This window comes from Condylura cristata, unplaced genomic scaffold (genome assembly GCF_000260355.1).
Source record: "Condylura cristata isolate star-nosed mole 26May11 unplaced genomic scaffold, ConCri1.0 scaffold00006, whole genome shotgun sequence".
In the NCBI taxonomy this organism is placed as follows: domain Eukaryota; kingdom Metazoa; phylum Chordata; class Mammalia; order Eulipotyphla; family Talpidae; genus Condylura; species Condylura cristata.
This window is the reverse complement of record NW_004567107.1, coordinates 38,335,218-38,356,155: the sequence shown is the minus strand read 5'-3', so window position 1 is coordinate 38,356,155 and position 20,938 is coordinate 38,335,218. Positions and strand designations below refer to the sequence as shown.

Genomic DNA, 20,938 nt, shown 5'->3' with positions numbered 1-20,938 from the left:
CATCATACTCCTGGCAACAGAAGTCATGCCTGGCAAGCTTCAAAGCCTGGAAATGCAGAGAGCACCAGGAGCAGAGCCTTACAGAAACTCCTCTGGGACCATTGGGTGGGACCTTTCCTTCCTGCCCCCCCCCACCCCCAGGGCAGTTTCTCTTGCACTTCTGACTTCCCAAGGCCACCTCCCTAAGGCCACCTCCCTTCACTCTCACTGGGCTTTTCTCAGGGGAACTCATTTCCCTTCCTCACTGAGAAGTCCAGGGATCCCCTTTCTTCCATTCACAGCAGAGCTGCTCCGGGACCACACTGTCAGCTGTAAAGGGCGACAGTCTGTTGGGTTTGAAAACTGAGTGGGTTTACCAAGCGCAGGTAGCAGACTGTGGGGGAAGGGTAGGAGGTGACCAGTTGAGAAAAACACAAAACCTTTTCCCAACTGGGCATCGCTCCCCCACCAAAATAAGACAGTGGGACTAACAGGTGAAGTTCTCATTTATTGTTGCGGCAACTCTTACAGACATTAGCGTTCAGTTAAATAAAGGAAGATAGCACAGTACGTACATCACAACCCCCCACATGGTGCGGCGGGGGAGGGTGGCCCGGTGACCAGACTGTGGGAGGAAGTACATTCAGTGGGTGTGTGGCGTCAACATTCCGGGCTCACGTGGATATATCTTTTATTTATATATTTATATTTATATATAGAGATCATTGAGTTTTGTGTATACAAAGAACGCTATTCTTACAAATACAATACTATACTTCTCCCAAGGCTTTACAATAAGCTTTATTTCACTCTCTTTACAGAACAATAGTACAAGTTCATACTCTAGGGGCTGTGCTGAATATGTACATGAAAGTTCCTTCCCACAGTCCTAACTCACTGCCTCAGTGGAGGGGGACGTAGAAATCAGTGTCGTGTGCTCAAGTCGGCCCAAGTTGGGGAAGGAGCAGACGGACATGAAACTCAAACCAACAAGCGACCTTGCAAGTGGGAGAGTAAACACGTCGAGGAGGAGGTGGCCCTTGGTTGTAAACATTGTAACAGCCACACCACTGGGTTGAGGGACCCAAGAAGGGCTCTGTGGGTGGGTTTCGTCAGCGTGCGGATGGGGGGGCGTTAGGTGCAGAAGGGGGCCGTGGGGGAGGCAGGAGTGATGGGGGAGGTAGTAGGTTACTCTGGGACTCTGAGGCCAGTGATGACGGACAATGTTCAGAAAGCAGAGCCATCTGCGGGGATCCGGAGCCGGAGCCCCATGATGGACCCCAGGGCCCGAGGGGCCCACTCGGTGAGGAGAGTGGACACCAGGCATTGGTCTCTGGGGGTTTCTTCCTATTGTGAACCCAAGGCTGATGGTGACTCCCTGAAGTGCTTGCATTTGAGAAGGCAAAGGCAGGGTGGGTTCTGGTGCATCCTGGCTGGACCAGGAGGGGTGGAAGAATCTGGGAATCTGTCCCCAAAGCTGAGTCACCAGCATGTCCTAGCCATGCAGCAAGAGTGGGTTTTTTTTTTTTTTTTTTTTTTTTTTGCCTGTGCAATGTTAGGGAAGGGTGCTCTGTACAGAGTCTTCCCCATTATGTGGGGGACCAGAGTTTACATGTAGAACTATACATGCCAGTTGTCAGCGGGAGCTAGATCACCATTTCCCACAGGACTCTCCAGAACTGAGTTACTAGCATTGAATATTATCTCCTTGGTTAACCACAGGTGGGTCGACTCCCCCGTCCAGTGGGAGCAAAGGAAAATGATACACTTCAGCGGGGTCAATCTGTACCAAGTTCCGGCCACACATGCTATCTAGGGGTGAGGAGCTGCTTTCATTAACTCAAAGGTACGTGGAGGACAAGTCATCTTAAGCTAAAATGTAGTCTTTTAGGAGAGCTGACCAAATTGACTTTTCAGCACCTCTCATATTTCCCAAAATTGTTGTGCATTAGCAATAGAAAGTATAGTCCCTCTCAGCTTCCATTTGGGTAAAGATGTTTAATGGCAATTAATTGGGACGTGCAGGCAGAGTGCTCCCAACCCCTAGCCAGGGACCCAGTGGTGACTCTGGGGCAGCTGGGCATAAACCCTCATGGTTTTCCATGGTCCTGATGCCAGCATTCCCATGAGCAACAACATTTCCTTCCTGTTCTACCCACAGTACTTTTGGTAGAGGAAAGAACGTACACTCCTTGATATTCAATGATCAGACACTGTACAATTTGGTTGCATCAGGAAAGATAAACTTAGAAGCTGGAGCCATGGCTCCAGGCTCCTTACATCTGTGGTGGGTCAACTTGGGGGCAGCAGCCTCCAGCTAAGTATTCTCAAAAGACATGAGGGGGTGCTGAAACACCCTCCCTGCCCCTGGCGAGGCAGCAACTCTCCTCCCCAGAGAAGACTTTGGGGTAGCCTCTACCAGGGCTTATGCCCAGCTACCCTGACCCATCTGCTGCTGATGCCCTTGAAACACTAGGCTTTTCTAACTGAGTGGAAAATGCGAAAGTTTCTTGCTTAGCGACCCAGGGGAACGGACTGCACAGCTGAGGGAAGTCTTATTCCTCGTCCTTTCACACTCATTCTTCTCCCTCCCTGAAATCTCTCCAGGCCGTGTGTAAATACAATCTACCCGACAATGTATGCTCACTGCATTTCTAGCTCCATAGACACAACATAAATATCCAGGGGCAGAGACAGGGCTATATTAATAGGGCAAAATATATTTGCTTCTCTTCCCTGTCTCTACTGATGTCATGAACAAAACAAAACAAAATCCAAAGCAAGCTACACCCCACTCATAGGAAAACAAAATGCTCTTTGGACCAAGAAAAAGTAAAAACTGGCTCAGAATAATATGACTAAAACCTCTGCACTGAACTGAGATGGAACCATGAATGAGGCGCCTGATGAGAAAACACAAAACATTCCACATGAATAGAAAACTCAGACCCACAGGCAGGATGTCGTTTCTGGAACACACCGGAGATTTTCAGGCATGGCTTGAGGTGGTTATAGTCCCCTGTGGTTTCTGTACTATTCTGGTCTTTCACACGGCTCATCCTGCCTAGTGGCCCTGAGCAGAGGAGAAAGCAGGTCCGGCCTGGGGCCAGGAAGCACAGCATGGCCTACCAGATCCTTGCCGCAGGGGGCAGTCCGTCCTTCCCAGACCGTGGGCGAGGTGGGTGCTTGAGGGGAGTCCACTAGAGCGCTGATCCAAGGTGATGCTGGCAGGGCCCCTCGGCTGCGGAGGGTGTCTGTCTGAGGACAGGGCTTCCCAGAGAGGTGAGTGGGCTCTCCAGGGACCCTATGTCTTGGTGGTGAGAATGGAAAGGCAACAAGCCAGTGAGATTGTGAGTGCGTGTGTGTGGTGCAGAGGGCAGAGCTCCTGCCAGTGTTTCTCTCTCATTTGGGAACCTAACAACCAAAGGAAGCTGTGGCTGCCCCAGGAATTGCCCAGCTCTTGCACTGCCATGATGTCTATGCCCAAGGCAGTTCCCTTTCAGTCCTTGGGTGAGAAAGCTCATATTAGTAAACACATGTGCTGAAAGTAAAACTAGCTACAGAAGAGGCATGAAGTTGGCTCAGAATTCTGGATGGAAATAATGTATGGCACCCCGACAACATGGTGGGCTGGCCAGGCCCTACATCACTAGCAGATGCCTCTGAGTTGATGGAGGAGGGCAGGGGGATCAGCGATCGGGCTTAGGCACTGCTGAATCGCCCCCTTCCAAGAGGTCTGCTCCTCCTGCCAGGTTGTCCGGGCAGCGACAACCCTCCTCAGGACCCTGGGTCCCTGCTGGAGGGTCCTGGGTGGAAACAAGGTGGGTGTTTATGCTCGCCATGCCACCCTCGAGGGAGTGCATCCAAAACTTCCCTGGTATGGGAAAAAAACAAAACGCAAAACTGGAAAGAGACAGAGAGCAGATTCTTTTCTTCCGGTTTAAAACCAAGTGCTGGGCACGAGAGGGAATGTCTCAGTGGGCACACAGATGCAGCACAAGAAACACAACCACGAGTGAGGAGAGTCCTCCATGCAAGCCGCCGGGAGGGGAGGGGCCTCACATGTAGACGGGCTGCTCCTGGGCCGTCAGCAGCCTGTACATGGCAGCCGGCATGGTCTTCATGTGGATCTGAGGGCGCAAACACGTGAGTGAGCACGGGCGGGGAGCGCTGCCCCAGGGCGGGAGTGGCGAGCTTACTGGGGTGGTGTCAGACACTCAACTACCAGGGGCTGATCGAGGTGGCCTCGCAAGAATGTCATCTGAGGTTTTTACGAAAGTCGGGGTGACAGGAGGGAAGGAGGACCAGGTCAGGTCTATTTTCTAATCAAGTGTTCTTGTTTTCATCAGGCCCTTTTACAAAAAGGACAGGACCCTAGAAACAGGAGGAGATGGACTGGAGTTGAGTGTTCCCGCCTTCCCTTCCATGCTGCCCTGGCAGGGGAGGCCACAGCAAACCAGCCCTGGACCAGCTCTTGGGAGTGGAGGTGAGTTCGTGACAGGGAGGTGCCTCGGGAGGCCTGAGCTGCTGGTAGGCATGAATCTAACGAAATGTGCCTGGGACAGGTAAGTGGGAAACATGGTGAGAAATTCAGGCCGCCACAGAGGGAAGGTAAATCACTCCTGAAGGAAGGACTAACGGTGCTGGATCTGATTTCATGGAGTTGCTCTCAGACAGCCCCTTAACCAGTGGATTTGAAATCTGCTCTGGGACGGACACTTGTTCTTGAGGGTATGTAGGGCAGGGCAGGGACCTTCTCAGGACACCTCTGGAAAGCCTCTTCAGGGCCACAGTGAGCGCGAGGTGAGATGCACCAGAGAACCCCCTCGCCCGACCCAGTCCTACCTCCCCCACAGCGTTGGAGAGGATGTGCACGATCTTCTCATGGGGGGTGGCGACCACGCTCTGCCCGTTGATTTCTATGATCCGATGCCCCACGCGGACGCCCCCTCTCTCGGCTATCCCTCCTCGCATGAGGCTGCAGATCTAGGGAGGTTAAGGGTCGAGTTAATCTTGTGAACAAAACCTTGTGCCAGGGAACTGGGTGGGGATAGAGGCCTCTTTTCTGGAGCTCCCTGCCTTTTCCCAGCACTCCCATCTCTGAGAAGCTGCCATTTATAACTGCATTTATAACTGTTCCTTCTCACTAGAAATAGGGCTCCATTGGCCCAGGGGGCCCCATCCTTGGTGCACTGGCAGGGGGCACAGCTCATGGCTGAGTGTCACAGCACAGTGACCTGGGAGCGCCTCCATCCCACTAGGACTTGATACATACAGCTACATGTGCCTGTCAGGATTTCATACTGCCAGCCTGCATCAGGCAGGTAAGTAGTTGCCAAATTGCCACTGGATGCAGATGTTGAGTGTATGATGCCAGCAATCTGATCCCAGGGCCATAGGTACGTGAGCCCAGGCAGAGGTGCACACCCCAAGTGTGGCAGCTGGAGGAGAGGTGTTCCCAGCAGCTCTGTGCAAACACTCCTCATGAAAAAGGACAGCGTGGCTGGTTTTAGTTCCATCCCAAGCAGGCGCCTCGGTGGTGGCTGGTGGAAATGAGCCCCGCAGGGATGGCCACCCCCACCTCACACACAAAGCACCGACGTTCCTCAAATGAATATGATTTCAATTTTATAAAGTTGCCATTTCACTCCAGAGTCTTCACTTTTGATTCAAAGCCTATGCAGGTGACCGTGATGGCTGTGATGATGGGCATCCGGTGTGTGACCTATGTGTGAAGGTAGTGACCCCTCTGGGGGGGGAAAATGTCCCTTATGTGCTTCCTACATGGTCAAACCCGGGGCCCCCAGGGACAGGCACCTGTTACACAACAACCCTTTGATAACAGCTAAACAACTTTTGATATTCAAATGTGAATACAACAAACAAAGTAGAAACATAAAAACCTGACTTTAGACCAAAACTCTAACGAATCGCTGGGTCTTATAAGAGGGGACACATGAGATGGGCCAGATAGTTCAAGTTTGGGATCCAAGAGTACTTCTGAAACTTAAATCAACTTGGAGCATCATCTGAATTACCTCTAACTCTCAACTGAATGTTAAGGTGGAGGAGGGTTCTCTGATGTGGAAAGATGAATGTAGAAAGGCAGGACACATCACCCCAAATCTTGGAAAATCACCGAGTTCAGACAGAATAGATTTGTCACCAAAGCCCAGAGTTCCTGTGAATCCAGAACAAGGCAAGCCAGTACAAAAAGGCCTGCGGCCCCCACCCACCGAGATGCCTGCTTGGGCTGGAACTAAAGCCAGCTGCGCTGTCCTTTCTTGTGAGGAGTGAGTTTGCACAGAGCCGCTGGGTTAGGAAGGTACAGAGGACACCTCCCCTCCAGCTGCCACACTTGGGGTGTGCACCTCTGCCTTGCCCTGTGATGCTGTGATCAGACTGTTCTTACCTGGGATGAAGAAAATGTTCTAGAACTTAGGGTTCACTGTCATATCGCTTTGTGAATATTCTTAATGCTACAAATTGTCCAATTAACAGAATGGTTTAAATGACAAACTTACTGTTGAGTATGTTCTACCACACAAAGTGTTATTTTAAGGCTAACATCCAAGTGAAAAGAAAATTCCTTAGCCCTAAAGGGTAAAAAAGCAAGGCCAGTCAGTGATCTAGGTGGAGGACTGGGGTGCCCTGGTGGTAGCTGAGGTAACACAGCTGAAGAGATGAGAGCCTATTCCTTTGAATCCTATATAGTGTAGTAAACCAGTGTTACCTCAGTTAAAAAAAATAAAGGCAAGGCTCACTCATGCCTGCATAAATGCCTAGGTTCTCAGTCAGGACAGGCGCCTAACTGTCTCCACAGGGGAGTGCGAAGACCTCCACCCCACTCCAGCTGCCACATCCCAGTCTTGGGGAGCTGCAGCAGGATTGCTGGCGCCCTCCTGTGCAGGGTGGAGAAAAGCAGGCCTGGGCCAGAAGGGATGGAGTGCTACTACCTGCAGTGGGCAGCTGGAAGGGCCTCCATGCAGGTCCACAGAGACCCTGGGCCCTGTGGCCACGGCTCAGGAGCGGGCATGGGATTCTCTGCCCATGGCGGAAGCTGAGCCTGCCTTTTGTCCAATCATCCCTTTCTTGCTAGATTCTCAGGGAACTGGCTGATTTAGAAAAAGTAAAAACAAACATGGCTTCATTTTTATATTTCAGACATGTGGAAAAGGGGTGTGTGTTGGACTTACAATTCCATTCTGGACACTGAAACCGAGCTGGTAGCGAAGGTCTGGTCTCCTGATCAACACAGTGGTGACTGGAGGACACCGCACGATGTTCAGCTTTACCCGGGACTGGTTCTTCAAGCCCTGGAGGTTAATGAAGCACAGCGGAGAGGGTAACACTGAGGCAGACAGAAGGGGTCAGGGCGCAGAGCCAAGGCCCAGAAGCCCTGGGCCAACAGTGCCCCAGCAGAGCATCCCTAGAAAATCATCACGGAGGTACTTTCTCTCACTAGGATGGTAGGAAAGTTGTGCTTCTAAGGTCCTACCACTGACTTGCGCTTCCACCAAAGGAACAAAAGTAACACAGCCCTAAAAGCAGCCACACCCCTAGACTCTGTCGTGCAGGCTGCTCCAGACCAAAAGGCCTCGAGCAGGCATTGCCCACCTGGCTCAAGTCATGGCACCCAGAGAAAGAACATGTGTCTGTGCCACAAGATAATGTGTGGCTGGGGTCCCGCTGCCCTGGTCCTGCTCTGAGAGGTGAGCCTGGGTAGGGTCTCAGCACTCCCAGGAGTGCCTGCTCCACTGGACTCCCGCAGCGCCAGGCCAGCTGCCTGGGAGCCAGGTTGGCCGGACCCTTGCAGCTCAGGGGTGAGGCTGCTGCTAAGAGCTGTGCTGTGGGAGGATGGGAACCAGAGGAGGGGCAGTGTGGAGGAAAGGTGGGCTCTAGCCCACATATCCCTGGAGACTGCACCAGCTCAAGTCACAGGTGAGTCCAGTGTGTCCTCAATGCGCAAAGTGGAAATGGTGGCCTGAGAGAGCAAATCCATTCCAGCCTGAAAGATAATTTTCTTACTCTATAAACCAAAATCTGCAAAATCTCATGGCCCCCTGTACTAACTCAGTGACCAGCATATAAAGTAATCTCTCCCTGTGTGAGCTCAGGACTTGTATTCATGTTTTTAGATGGGGCACAGAAGTGGACATGGCACCTGTCTTGCCTAAGGGTGGGGGTTGGGGCAGTGAGATCAGGACTGGGACCACTGGTCCCCACGTGGGTCTCTGCCTTCCTTATGAGCATCTGGCCAAGCACAGGCAACACGGGTGTTGATGGCTTCAGCAGCAGAGAATCTGTGGCAATGGTGTAACTTGTCACTCTGAGTACAAAAGTCACTCTGAGTACAAAAGTCGCCCACATGGCTTTGTTTTAAGTAACAGAGATAACATTCTATATATTCCCGGAGGTTTTTGGTCAGCTGGCTGTTATGCTTGGCCAACAGGTAGACACAGCGGTTTTCAGCCGCTTCAGCTGGCTACTTGTTAGAAATGCGGCATCTGGGGTCCACCCTAGACCTAACCAATTAGAAACTACAGGGTAGGACCAGACAATCTGTGTTAAGAATTCCCAGCGATGGTGCTACACACTCAATTTCAAGAACACGGGTATAGATCAGCACTACCGTGAACTCACCTGCACCTAGGAGCCTTGATTTCTCCAGTCAGGACCAAACACGTCCATTCTCACACCCATGTCCAGTTTGTTCCTGATGGTAGGGGCTGGATGTGGTAGGGTAGTGGCCCAGTCAGCCACCTCTGTGTCTATACTGTGTGTACCCCTAAGATCAACACCCATCAAAACTCATCTTGAGGGTGAAACCACCCATCACTGCACAGGCAGGCAGAGAGTCCTTGCAGGCAGAGAGTCACAACATGGCCACCTTGACAAATTGGCAGCTATAATTGTTCCCATTTTATAAGAAACTGAGCCACAGCCCAGTTCACCCACAGCAAGATTCATCCCAGGTCTGTCTGGATTCAGACCCACAGCATTTTATCCTACACCACATTCCCCGAGACAGACAACAGGAGATTCTGTCTTTCACCAGGAAGACCTGCCCAACACCAGGATGAGTTTGATGAAGGCAAACTCATGTTCCCACATCCTTCAGCCAGACCTCAATGGGGCCATGTTTCTAGTGTACTTTCCTACCTGGTGAGTTTTTCAGGGCCCCTGATGCCTGGTGTCCCCAGTTTTATTCTCAATGTGCAGATACCGATGGGTAGGACTCAATTTCCTACTGCCAACTCCTTGGCTGGATTCCTCAGTGTTTTCATTTGCTGTTTTCCTGCAGGATTTGAGCCTCCCAATGGTGGGGACTTGGTTTATGGTGTCACGGTGTGCACACCCAGGCAACATTACCACCATGTCTCGTGGTTTTTGGAATACTCTGGAACATTCCTCCGGTTCAAGAAATGTTTTAAAAGCGGGGCAATGGAATGATGCAAGGACAACTCTCTGGATAAAAGGAAGTCTAAGGAAGACACATACCTTCCCCCAAACAGTGGATCCATTGTCAACTCACAGGGTATGCTCTGGCTTTTTTTCTCCTAATGGCAGGACTCACAGGGTTTGGTGGAAAGGACACTTGCGTCAAAGACCCTAGGCACAAGTCATATTTCTGCCATTCCAGACCATGGGGTCTGAGGCCCCCTGTCCCACCCTCCTTCAGCCTTATCATCAAACAGATGGTGATGCCTACAGAAATCTCCTCTACTCCCAATATCTGATTTCCCCTTTGCATGCTTTTCTGCTCACTTTCTAAAGGTTTGCCAACAACACTACCTCTCAAACATCATTCTTATTTCTAAATGATGAAACAGGCTTCTTTGTAGGAGGGTTGCTCAGACCTCATTCATTCATCTCTGCTGACTGCCTCCCCTTTCTTACTCATTTAATATCTACCAGTCACTTTCTGGGTGCCAAGAAATGTTAGGCCCTGCCTGGGCCTCCAGTACTCAGGAGAGGGTTGTGGGGCCACTGGCAGGGCAGTCAGAAGCATGAGTCGCTTCCCTTCCTCTGTCTGCAGTCACATGAGCAGGAGTTTGTGGGAAATGAGAGAAGAATCAGAAACCACCCTTCAAGCAAAACCACCTACTGTAAACATTTATAGCTATTAGCCACTGGGCTTGTTTAGGTGTTTGTGAGAAAAACCTTACAGAACAGGCTGAGAAGATGACGACTTTTTTCTCAGTGTCACCTAAAAAGTTCATATTGCTCTGGCAGGTTCTTCCCTTTTGTATGAATGTAAGATGCCAGATTCTCCCCTCAGTGAAAGAATTTCTAAATTGGGGAAATATGCTGCAAGATGAGGCTTAGAGAGATGGCAATTTGAAATAACCAGACCATGCATCTGTTCAGCTATTCCCACTCAATGCCTTCAGTTGGGGTGCATTAACTTGGATTTCTGATCTACCATTTTATTGGAGGTGCCGATTAAAGAAGTGGTCATTCTGTCCCCATGACAACGGTGGACTGGTGCAGCAAATTAAAAAATACAGTGGGTAGGGAAGGGGAGAGGGGAGGAGACAGGAGGGAAGCCAGAATGGTCTCTATAGTAACGGGAAAGCTAAGCCATGGTTGGAAGGAGGGGGAAGCTGTGATCTAGTTAAACCGGGAGGGCAGGACCAGGGAGGTGATGGCACCAGCAGACAGATGGCTAACATGCTTCGCCTATCGATAATTACCCTGTGGGGATTATGACAGGAGCAATGAGAGCTAGGAAGGAGAGCAGTGAAATAATTCAATATCGGTAACTCCATAATCTATTTCCTCTAGAAGGAGAAAATGTCAACATACGTTAAAGTGGAAGGCCGCAGAATACACTACCTCAGATTCTTGGTCCTTAAAATTAGACTCCAAGGCTGGCGTCATCATCTGGAGTTTGTTGAAAACTCAGAATCCCACCCTAGACCTGCTTGGTAAGTCAAATCAAAGTTTGCAAAATATCAATTTGTCAGGATGAGAGTGGCTTGTTAAATGCTTTGCAAGGCGCACTGACACAACAGTGAAATAAGGGCTAGTCTCAGAAAGGCTTGAAGTCTAGAATCTGCTCAGGTGCAGGCTGAAAGGGAGTGTGTAGTGGAGGGAATTTAGAAACACTAACACCCACCACGCCTTCCTGTGGCAGGGGCCAGTCTAGCTGAAATTCAGGTTAAAATCCTCCCGCTGCCATGACCTGGCCCACTCCATGTTCGCATTCCACAAAGCAGCTCAGCCATGGCACTGGGGCCTGCCCCAGAAGCACTTCTTTGATGAGGGCAGCCACAAAGTCATTGCTTTTCTTATTCTCTCTCTCTTCATCAGTTACATCTCTCTCATCACCATATAGCCTTTTAATTGTCTAATTCCACAGATGTTCCATTTATAGTCCTAAAAAGTCACTCTTGCAAACAAGTCTTATCCCCTTAAGAAATAGTTTGAGGGGGCTCGGATTATATGCAGGAAGCTTTGCTCCCACCGTGGGTGATTGATGGGCAGCTGATGAGTCCCCAAAATGTATCAGGGGAGTCAGCGCTGGCCTCATGGTGCCACCGCCTGTTACCTCATCTGTGCCCTCTCTGCAATGGCAGCGGGCAGATGCAGGGAGGGCCCTGTGTGGCCACTGCATATGTAATGGACACTGACAAGCTGGGGAGGTGAGAGGGGGGGCTGCCTATCTCTTCCCTCTCCTCCTCCCCAAACTTTCTAAATAAAGCCAGATCAGCTTCCCAGGATCCTTCCCTCACAGGCTCTCCCTCTCCCCTTCCCCCAGCACATCCGAACTCCTCCACCCCTCGGCCTCAGCCCGCTCCAGGCTGTCCTGTACACTGTGGGCATCTGGCAGCACCTGGGCTTCTACATTCAGGGTGCCAGTGTCTTATCTTTCTCCCTAGCTGGGGCAAATCACACTGTCTCCAGACACAGACAATGACCCTGCAGAGGGGAAGCAAGCTCCTCCCGGTTGAGAACCACTGGCCCAGGGTCTGGCCTCAGGACCTAGCATTAGACCTGACCATTCACCCTGCTATAACCAAATCAGGGAGGCTGAGTGACCTTGAAGCCACCCTGTATCATCTTCCTGTGCTTCAGTTTCCCACACTGTCCAAAGAGCATAGAAGAAGTACTTACCCCACACCAGGCTGCCGTGAGGGTTGTCGGTAAGCACACACACACGTCACCCAGTCACTCCCAGCTATGGTCCTTTCATTTACCTCTTAACAAGACCAAGTTTCTTGCAGTGCACATTGTATCTAATGTCTCATTTGCATAGCTTCTCTGTGGTTCTCATACGTTTACAGGTATTTTAAACACTAACTGGCTCACTGGTGAGAAAGGGCAGTGTGAACCTTAGCATGTGCTGGGAGAAGCCAAAGCCAATGTCTCTTCGCCCACCCTTGGCCTCCCCCCTAACCCCTTAACAGCTCAGCTTCCCAGGCCAGGCTCAAACCTGCCTTCCCCCCACCACAGCTATTCAAGCAGAAGCTTCCAAAGGCATCCTTCCTTTCTGCTCTCCATCTACATCTCAGTCCTGTCAAAGCCCCCCTTAAACATAGGATAGAGTTCTAGATGCTCATAGCATTTCACCTGTATATTGATATTAGGGCCCAGGGAATTCTTTCAGTTATAAATTATCCTTTGCATTGATACTGTCATTCTGGCTTCCTATCTAGTTCCGCTCAGGCTAACAGAGACCCAATTAAACATGGCTGAATGAATATGCATGTTCACAGTAGATTCTTTAATCCTATCTGTAATGCAAATTAAATAAGAGGTAGAATTACTTTAAGTATAAGAGGTAACCAAAAAATGAGGTCATAGAAGACTTTCATTCTGGAAGGGATAATCTTATGAGGAATTAGAATCTAACTCATTTCGTTGTAAATGAGACACCCATTTCTGTGTCCTAATCACACATCTTGACCTTACAGTCCTCATCCCTTTAGTCAAGGATGTTAGTTTTTGTGATCTTTTTTCCTAAAATAACCATTACATGAATTCATTCTCTACCCACACGTGTGCATTCACACACGCACAGACCCATGTTCTGGCTAGCAGTTTTCAGGAAACCTGGAGGGACCAAAGGAAGCCCAAGACCCCTCTCTTCCTGTGATGGCAGCAGAGCTTGGGACAGCTAGTGGGGTCCAAGGCAGTCATGGAGGGGAACAGTCTGTTCCTACAGGTCAGCAACTGTGCTCAAGACATGGCACAAGGATGCTTCATTTCTAAAAAGAAAAATCATTTCTTCCCCTCATTCACATTTAATTTCCCTTAAATTAGCTCTGCTTAGCCTTATACAATAGCATCAATTCAGGAAGAAAAGTAATGGCATTCAGTTGTGAGAAGGATTACACAGCTGGCACCAGTTTCCTTTTCCTTATGGCCTTGGCGCGTGGGGTCACATTGCACAGGCTCTGGGAGAAGATAAACTCTGGGTCACAGCCACAAAGGAAAAGATACTCTCAAATTTGAAGCATTTCCATGATTTATAACCAGGATAGCAAACCATCAAGTTCATCTAGCTGACAAGTGACTACAGTATGGAGCTGAACAAAGTTCTGTTGTGACAAACTGGGTATAGTGGGAGGGAATGCTGCAATAGATTAATAATGCCTGGGACTGGAACAGCATGGAGAGTGGTGTCACATGAGTGAAATGTACCACTCCTGGCCTAAAAATTATTTCAGGGAGGGATCTATAAATGGTAATTTGACAAAAACATGATCATAAGCTCATCCCTTTTGTATTGTTACCTCCTAAGAATCTGACACTTGAGTATGTTTATAAATGTCAGTGAATGGATGGATGTCATACTTCATGGAGTTATCCCTCATGTCAATTCAGATTTAGAACAGAAGTTACCAGTTACCTTAATAATGCTCTGGCAGGTGGACAGAGGCAGACCCACCAGGCTGGTGCCATTGATGGACATGATTTGGTCCCCGATGTTCAGCTTCCCTGATTTCTCTGCAGGCCCTCCATGCATCATGTTGGCTATGATTACGGTTGGCAAGATTGATCCCCAACCAGACTCCACAATCACCACACCAAGGATTTCACCTTTCTGCTTCTCTATAAAGACCTGAAAGGAGAAAAACCACTGAGAAAGCCTGAAACTGCAACTGTCCTCAGCAGCAACAGAAATGAAAGCAGCTGCCCCATTCCTGTCTTGGTAAGACATTTTGCAGTTGACGCCAGCCCAGATGAACCTTGTCTTCATACTCCAGAACATCTGGAGTTTGTAACACAGGCCTATACTGTGAGTCTTGTTTTGCATAAGCCACCTTGCCTAGGAACTACAACCACAAGGGGCCCAAGGGTTTTGTTTCTTTTCTGTGGTTCCCATGGTTGTGTAAGGGGGGTGAGGAGGGGCGTATTGGTCAGTTTGGTGGCATGTTATTGGGTTCCAAGACTTGCTTCTGGATTCTATGCACAGTTTCATCATACCATGGTGCTTCACAAATTTTCTCCAATATAACATTCTTGACTTGAATATAAATATACATTACAGAAATATTTCTCTGCCAGAGGAAAGTTGAGTGAAAATAAAAGATGATGCTAAAGTTATCACAGCCAAAGGTTGGAGAGAGATGCTCTAAATATGTATAGATTTTTGTAGCCTTTGCTGGTAGGGCAGAGAAGACGGGAGACCTGCAATCCAATAAGGTTTGCAGAGACCCCATAGAAGAGTAAGACACTTGCACACCTCTGACACGGGCGTCTTCATTTCATGCTCATAAACAGACATGTTCTCAACCCCAATGCCATGGCAGCTGCTGGGGCCTGCCCACTCCACCAGCCTGTCATCTTCTCCCAACTACTGACACTCAGAGATGGCCCGGCCCTGGAAAATTGTCCTTGGCTAAATGGGCGGCACCACATTATGCAATGAATTGTGTCCTTACCACCCCCCTTCCCCCACCTCTGGAACCTCACTCTGGAGTCCTAACCCCTCTTACTTCTTAGTCCAATAGAGGGTTTTTATAGAAGCAATCAAAATGAGGTCACTGGAGTGGGCCTTAATGCACTCTGATTAGTGTCTTTAAGTGGGGAAATGTGAACCCAGGGACATGCACAGTGGAGGACACAGGGAGACCAAGTGCAAGCCCGGGAGAGAGGCCTGGAACCTGCCTTCAGAGGGCACAGCCTCCAGAAGGAACCAACCCCGCTGTACCCTTCATGTCAGACATCCAGTCTCCAGGACAATGAGCCGGTAAGTTGCTGTGGTGGAAGCCCAGGGCCTGCGGGTCTTAGTCATGGCCGCCCCTGTCCAGCCTTGGGGTCAGTGATAAGTGCAGGGGACACTGGCCTGCCAGCAATCTTGGCCCAAAGTGAGACCAGTCTGTCCTGTGATGTGTGACCTGGAGCTGTCCTTTGTATCAGAAAAGCTCATTTCCAGCAAGGCCATACTCCTCACCAGCCTGACCACCTCGCTTTTTCCTGAAGGCATGTTCACAGGTCCCTGCATGAGAAGCCCCATCTCAGGCTCTGCTCCTAGTAAGCTCGTGACTTCAGACTCCCCTTAGCAGGCAGTTGAGATGGCTTTCCCAGAGAGGCTCTTTCACCTACCAGATGAAGTCCAGGCTGTGTTCTCACACCCCCTGGGTCTGACCTGAGCCCTGGGCTGATATCCAGGGCTCCCTTCTCCCTCCCATTCCAGCCACAGCAGGCTCTCGGCACAGTTCCTGAGCTTTCTAACAAGCCCTTCCTGTGGCCCAGCCCCTTGCACACCTCTGTACTTTCCAGCCCAGTTCTGATGGGCCTATTTTCCTCCAGACATTCCTGCAGAGCTTGCTCTGGAGCAAAGGGGGAGTCCCCAGAGGAACGCAGGCTGTACGTTCCCTGAGCCCTGTTCATCCTGCCAAGCACAGTATCTCTGGTCAGTGCTTTACCCAGTGCCATCCTTTAACTTGCAACTGACCTTTCCTAGACTATAGGCTTCATGAAGCTCCTGCCTGTCTCTGAAACCAAACTTGACTGCCAGGAGCCAAGGAGACTATGTCTCCTTGGCGCGGGCTCTCCTCAGTGGTTTTAATAACAGGCCTCTCTTGGGGGGGGCAGAGACCCCAGCAGCATCCTACCAATACCATACTCTTCCTCCCCAGCTCTGCTTTTACTTCCACATCAGACTGTTTCCCCATGAGCCTCAGGCTCCTGTCCTGCTGGCCTGCTCAGGGATGCCCTTCAGCAAAATACAGGGTGTCCTCTCTTTACATCCCTGACAGGTTCTTGGAAACTGAGTTATAATGATGAAGCCACGGTGCACATCTGGGTGTGTGGTGGCAGGGTGGAGTGAAGGGATAGTGGGGAGGGTGTGGAACTGCAATACCCAGAGAAGCCACAAGATGTGGACAAACTGCAAACTCCACCTTGACACTGGGCCCAGTTCGGAGCTAACTTTTTTCTTACTAATGTTATCATGAAACAACATCATTCAAGAACCTGCTGTACTTACATCTTTGCAGTTTTCTGACTTGGAGAAATGGATCAAATCGTCGTTGTACATGTCCTGGGTATTGAGCAGGTCACTGTACTCCTTCTGGCTGAGGTCTTCGGGGTTGATCCCGTTGGCCCTGAGGAACTCCTGGTATGCCACGCTGAAGGCCTGCCCGATGGACTGCGCAATCAGCTGTGCCTGCAGAGCACACCGGAGGACAGGTCAGCAGGGCAGTGCTGCTGGGGGGATGGCCTGGGCCCACCAGGACCCCAGAGCTGGAGGCGTCAGGCCTGGGGGTCTGCACAAACACTAAGGCAGCCAGATGTGCGGAACTCACTGCCATGCAAAGGCTAGTCCTACCCCATGGTGAGCCCGATGTCCCAATACCCTACTGCATGATCATGTTCATGGACATGCGTCAAGCTTTGAGCCTAAGACTCAGCTCAAGTTTATATGAAAACAAGTCAATTTCCTGGCTCTAACAGATACTGAACTCCCAAGAATACTACTGCCATGTAAATGGAGAGATGGTGACATTTACTTTGGTCTAGCACTTTACCAGGAGGAAGTGTTCACTCTTTTGGAAACTGCTCTACGTCACTGCTATTTGGTCTCTGGGCTGTCAGGAAAGCACAGCAGTGCCAGGGTGCAGTCCATTGGCTGTGTGCATGAGTGCATGCCTGTGTCTGCCTTGTTTCTTCTTAACCCTCAGGGAACAACTTGGAATATTCAGCCAAATACGGTGTTCTTGTATCCACACTTACCAATCAAGGAGGTGTAAGCGCTGATGGTGCCCTTATTTCTTCCAGAGGGTTAGGCTCAAGTGTCTATATAGTCTAGTAGTTGCAATTTTATTTCAGTTTGCTTTTCTTTCTCTTTTGTGTTACATTTATGGCAATACTGTGATTATTTTGTGAAAGAAATCTGAAAGTGGGGTTATCATTTATGAACATCAGAATAGGAACGAGACATTGCAAAATACCTGTAAAAGGGAACACTGTGGCCAACAAAGTTGAGAGCCCTGAGACTAACCCTGTATTTCCCAGGTGAAGAGATTGAAGCCCAGAGACACAAAGGAACCTGCTCAAGGTCACACAGCTCATAAAATGCTTCCATTGTTCTTTCTCCTGCTCTGAGCTTTGAAAACCTTTCTGTTCATTAACAGATCCAGTCTGACCTGGAGAGCCAGCAGCAACTGAACACTTCTGTACAAGGACCATCCCAGGAAACCTCACAACAAGTCTATGGCATGTGCACAAGCCCTCACTCTAAGCTCCTGAGGCTGTTTGAAAATTTCAGACTTCAAAAAGGTAGCAGGGTGCCTCCCTGGCGCCACACAGGGTTAAGTCACAGCACTATGAAGTTTCAACAGCCACTGCAGTGAGTTCAATCCCTGGCCAGGGAGCTGACCACATGGCGCAGTGGACCTCTCCTGTCTCACCTACTGCTCTCCTCAGCGGTAGATTTCAGTGGATCTGCCTGTTCTGCTCCCCACTCTGTCTCTGGTGAGTCCTCCCACCACCACTGTCCCTCTGGCTTGTACCCCTATTCTGTATGCATAAATAAATGAATCTTTGAAAAAAATGGTGCATATATCTAGGGAAATGCTCTACAAATGAACACAGTAATATTTCTGTAGTAAAAGTGTAAGAAAGTTGGACAAATCCTATCAATTACCTCATAGCCGCTCAAGACAGGTTTATTACCCAGTTGACTACAAAAGTCCTCTTTGTTTCTCACACTTCTTCATTGTGGTTCTGTTTACTGTACCCCCTGGACACATCAGGAAATGGAGGTCAAGCTATCCCCTCCCAGGGTCGGAGCAGGGTGATTACAGAGCTCCCCTCTCCCACCAGACTGCCTTTCAGTGCAAGTCTAATGGGTAAATGGGTAGAAAAACAACACAATAAAGCTCTAATGCAATGTTTAAAACACACACAATTCTAACTTCTGCTTACTTTCCCCACATTCTTGCAAAAGAGCTGTCAATCACAGAGGTATTACTTCTATGTGGCTGTGTGGGAAAAGGTAGGTTCAACTTCCTCACTAAAAATCTGGTAACTTCATGTGCCACAAGTCATTAACAGCACCTGCATCCTGCTGTCACCCTCAAAGGGAGCAAGGAATCAGAGCATCTATGGTCAAACTGAACAGCACATGTCCAGGCAGAGAACCCAAACTTCCTGGCCAGCCACAAATGGGTATCCCGCGGGGCTCAGCCTGCTGGTATTTACACAACCTCTACAGTCACAGAGCCCATCAAGGGGGCGCTATCACTTTACAGAAGCACGCAGACCTCACAACTTGTACGTGGGTGGCATTCCTATCTGGCTTTCCAGGAACAAAGGGCCACATTCTCAGGGCCATTTTAACCTGTCCACTCCACCCAGCTCTTTCTCTTCTTTCGGCAGCCTCCTTGCTAGACCCAAAGGAACCCCAAGGAAGAGAATCTCCTCTGTGGGAACAACAAGGCAGGTGGAGCTCAGAGGGACATATGGGCAATTTTCTTTAAATAGACTGCAGGCCACATGAGTCTAAAGATTTAAAATTTTAACTTTCAGAACAACTTTCTAAAACTGTTTTCAAGTTTTGCTCTAGTTTTATGAGTAGAGAGAATGGCCATAAGAGCCTTTCTCAGTGACCTTATCCCTGGAGCTGCATTTGAGATGAGACTGAAGGCCAGTGCAAATAGGGAAGGTTTCTGGTCAGCCAGCACAGCTTTGGCTCCCAAGAAAAAGAAGCTGAACACTCTCATGGATAAAAATCACCTCTGTTAAGGAGCTAAGGCTACAAAAGGCAATTTTCTTTAAATAGACAAGGGCTCTCTGCTCAGTAGGAGACACAGAGCTTATTCCTCTGTGGCAGCAGGAAAATTAGCAGTCAGTGGCACTGCCATGGGCCTCTCCAGGGGCTCTGTGATTCCAAACCTTTGTGGGACTGCGGTCCTGGGCTTGGAAGGGGCTTCCAAGGCCTGCCAAAGTTAACGAGTGTGGGTGCACAGTGTAAAGAGCCCTTGAAGCCCGTGGCCTGGCCTGCAGTGCCTGGGGGAGGAAGGCCTAAAGGAGGAAGTGGCTCCACTTCTGCTGTAAACGGTTTCTCTCCACTGACTTCATTTCCTGGGGAAATGTAGGTCAGGAATCATGACATGGGCTTCATGACAGGAGGCAGCTCATTTTCAGAAGGACTAGGGTGAGTGAGTTGTAGGGACAGGAAGCAACCTTCCTGCAGCCCACAGGGTGTATAATACACCCCCAAACTGTCCTTTCCAAATGCCCAAATGTCTCGGTGAGACTTCCTAGGGCCCCTGTGCATCTGATCCTACACTTGTCTCATTCTAAATTCTTTGGCAGCTTGGCCCTATGGCCTTTCTCAAACTACCAGCAGGTCCCTGCCTCAGGGCCTTTGCACTGCCTCTTCCCTCACTCTACTTTATTGAGGTCTCTACTGAAATGGTACCTCTTCGGAGACCACTTTGGTGCGCCAACAACCTGAATTAGCTCCCACCCTTTCTGCCCCTGACCTAATTTTATTTTCCCTTCTTGAGTTCTCCATTACCTATTTCATATCATACTGGTCTAGTTTTTTGTCTCCCTACAACACTCATGATGAATACTTGGCTTTCTCCTGCCTATAACCCTTAACACCAGGACAGTTTCTGCCACATAATATTTGCTTCAGACTGATTCAGGTTCTGAGAAGCAAAGAGAACAGGCTACTGGGAGGAGGTCAGGGAAAGTCACTCTTACATCCTCGGACTCGAAGACATGGCAGATCATCTTGTACTGCCTTTTTCCATCCTGGGATGGGTGGGAGGCTTCCACGTTCTCCTGGGAGTTGGAGCGGGGCATTCGCCTGCGGGCCATCAGCACTACGATATTCCCGATGTCTGCGATGTAGGAGATGGTCCTCAGAGGGTGGTCCATCATGGTCTCCTGAGAGGCAGAAGGGTGAGGTGGTGAGTGCAGGGTGGCAGCTAATGAGCCCTGAGAGGCTGTCACAGCCCACTCACATGCAGGGGGCTGCAGGGCTCTCACATCAACCCCTGCTCAGACTTCCTTGCTCCCACCCAGGGCTGGGGACAATCTCTTTGACTAACAATAGCCCAGAGCAGGAAGTGGTCTGTGACAGGCAAAATGGAATTTCAGTTGCTTTACAACCAGTAGAATATTGGGTGGGAAAGTTAAAAAAAAATTTAAAAATCTACACACAATGATCATGTTTTGTTCTTGTGTGTGTGATTTGAAACACAATTTCTTAAAAGGTGAATAGGTTCAATTCCATAAATGTCTGTTAAGAAACGTATGAGAATTCTATAGCAGGAGTCTAAAGGACCAGGGGAGAAAATAATAATAATGAACAAGTATATACCAGAGACTTTTTATGGGGGTGGAGTGGGGAATAGGATCAAAAACGGTGGAGAGAAGGAAATGCACTGGACTATGGTGATGGCACATGGGTGATTTGGTGATGGGAAGCCCATGGGGATTGCAACTGAGATGGAAAAAGGCACAAAATGATATAAAAATAAACTAT

At 49.5% G+C, this 20,938-nt stretch overlaps 1 protein-coding gene across 1 annotated transcript in view; it reads right to left on the bottom strand.

The window, feature by feature from the left end:
- Positions 1–467: 467 nt before the first annotated feature.
- Positions 468–20,938, bottom strand: part of APBA1 (amyloid beta (A4) precursor protein-binding, family A, member 1) — a 199,977-nt gene continuing 179,506 nt past the window's right edge. Inside the window, exons 8-13 of the mRNA XM_004677608.2 lie at positions 20,152–20,337; positions 16,424–16,603; positions 13,838–14,050; positions 7,176–7,295; positions 4,825–4,965; positions 468–4,109 (exon numbers count right to left, since the gene is read on the bottom strand). Of these exons, the coding sequence (XP_004677665.1) occupies positions 4,038–4,109; positions 4,825–4,965; positions 7,176–7,295; positions 13,838–14,050; positions 16,424–16,603; positions 20,152–20,337 (912 nt within the window). The 3' untranslated portion in view covers positions 468–4,037. The remainder of the gene's footprint in view (positions 4,110–4,824; positions 4,966–7,175; positions 7,296–13,837; positions 14,051–16,423; positions 16,604–20,151; positions 20,338–20,938) is intronic.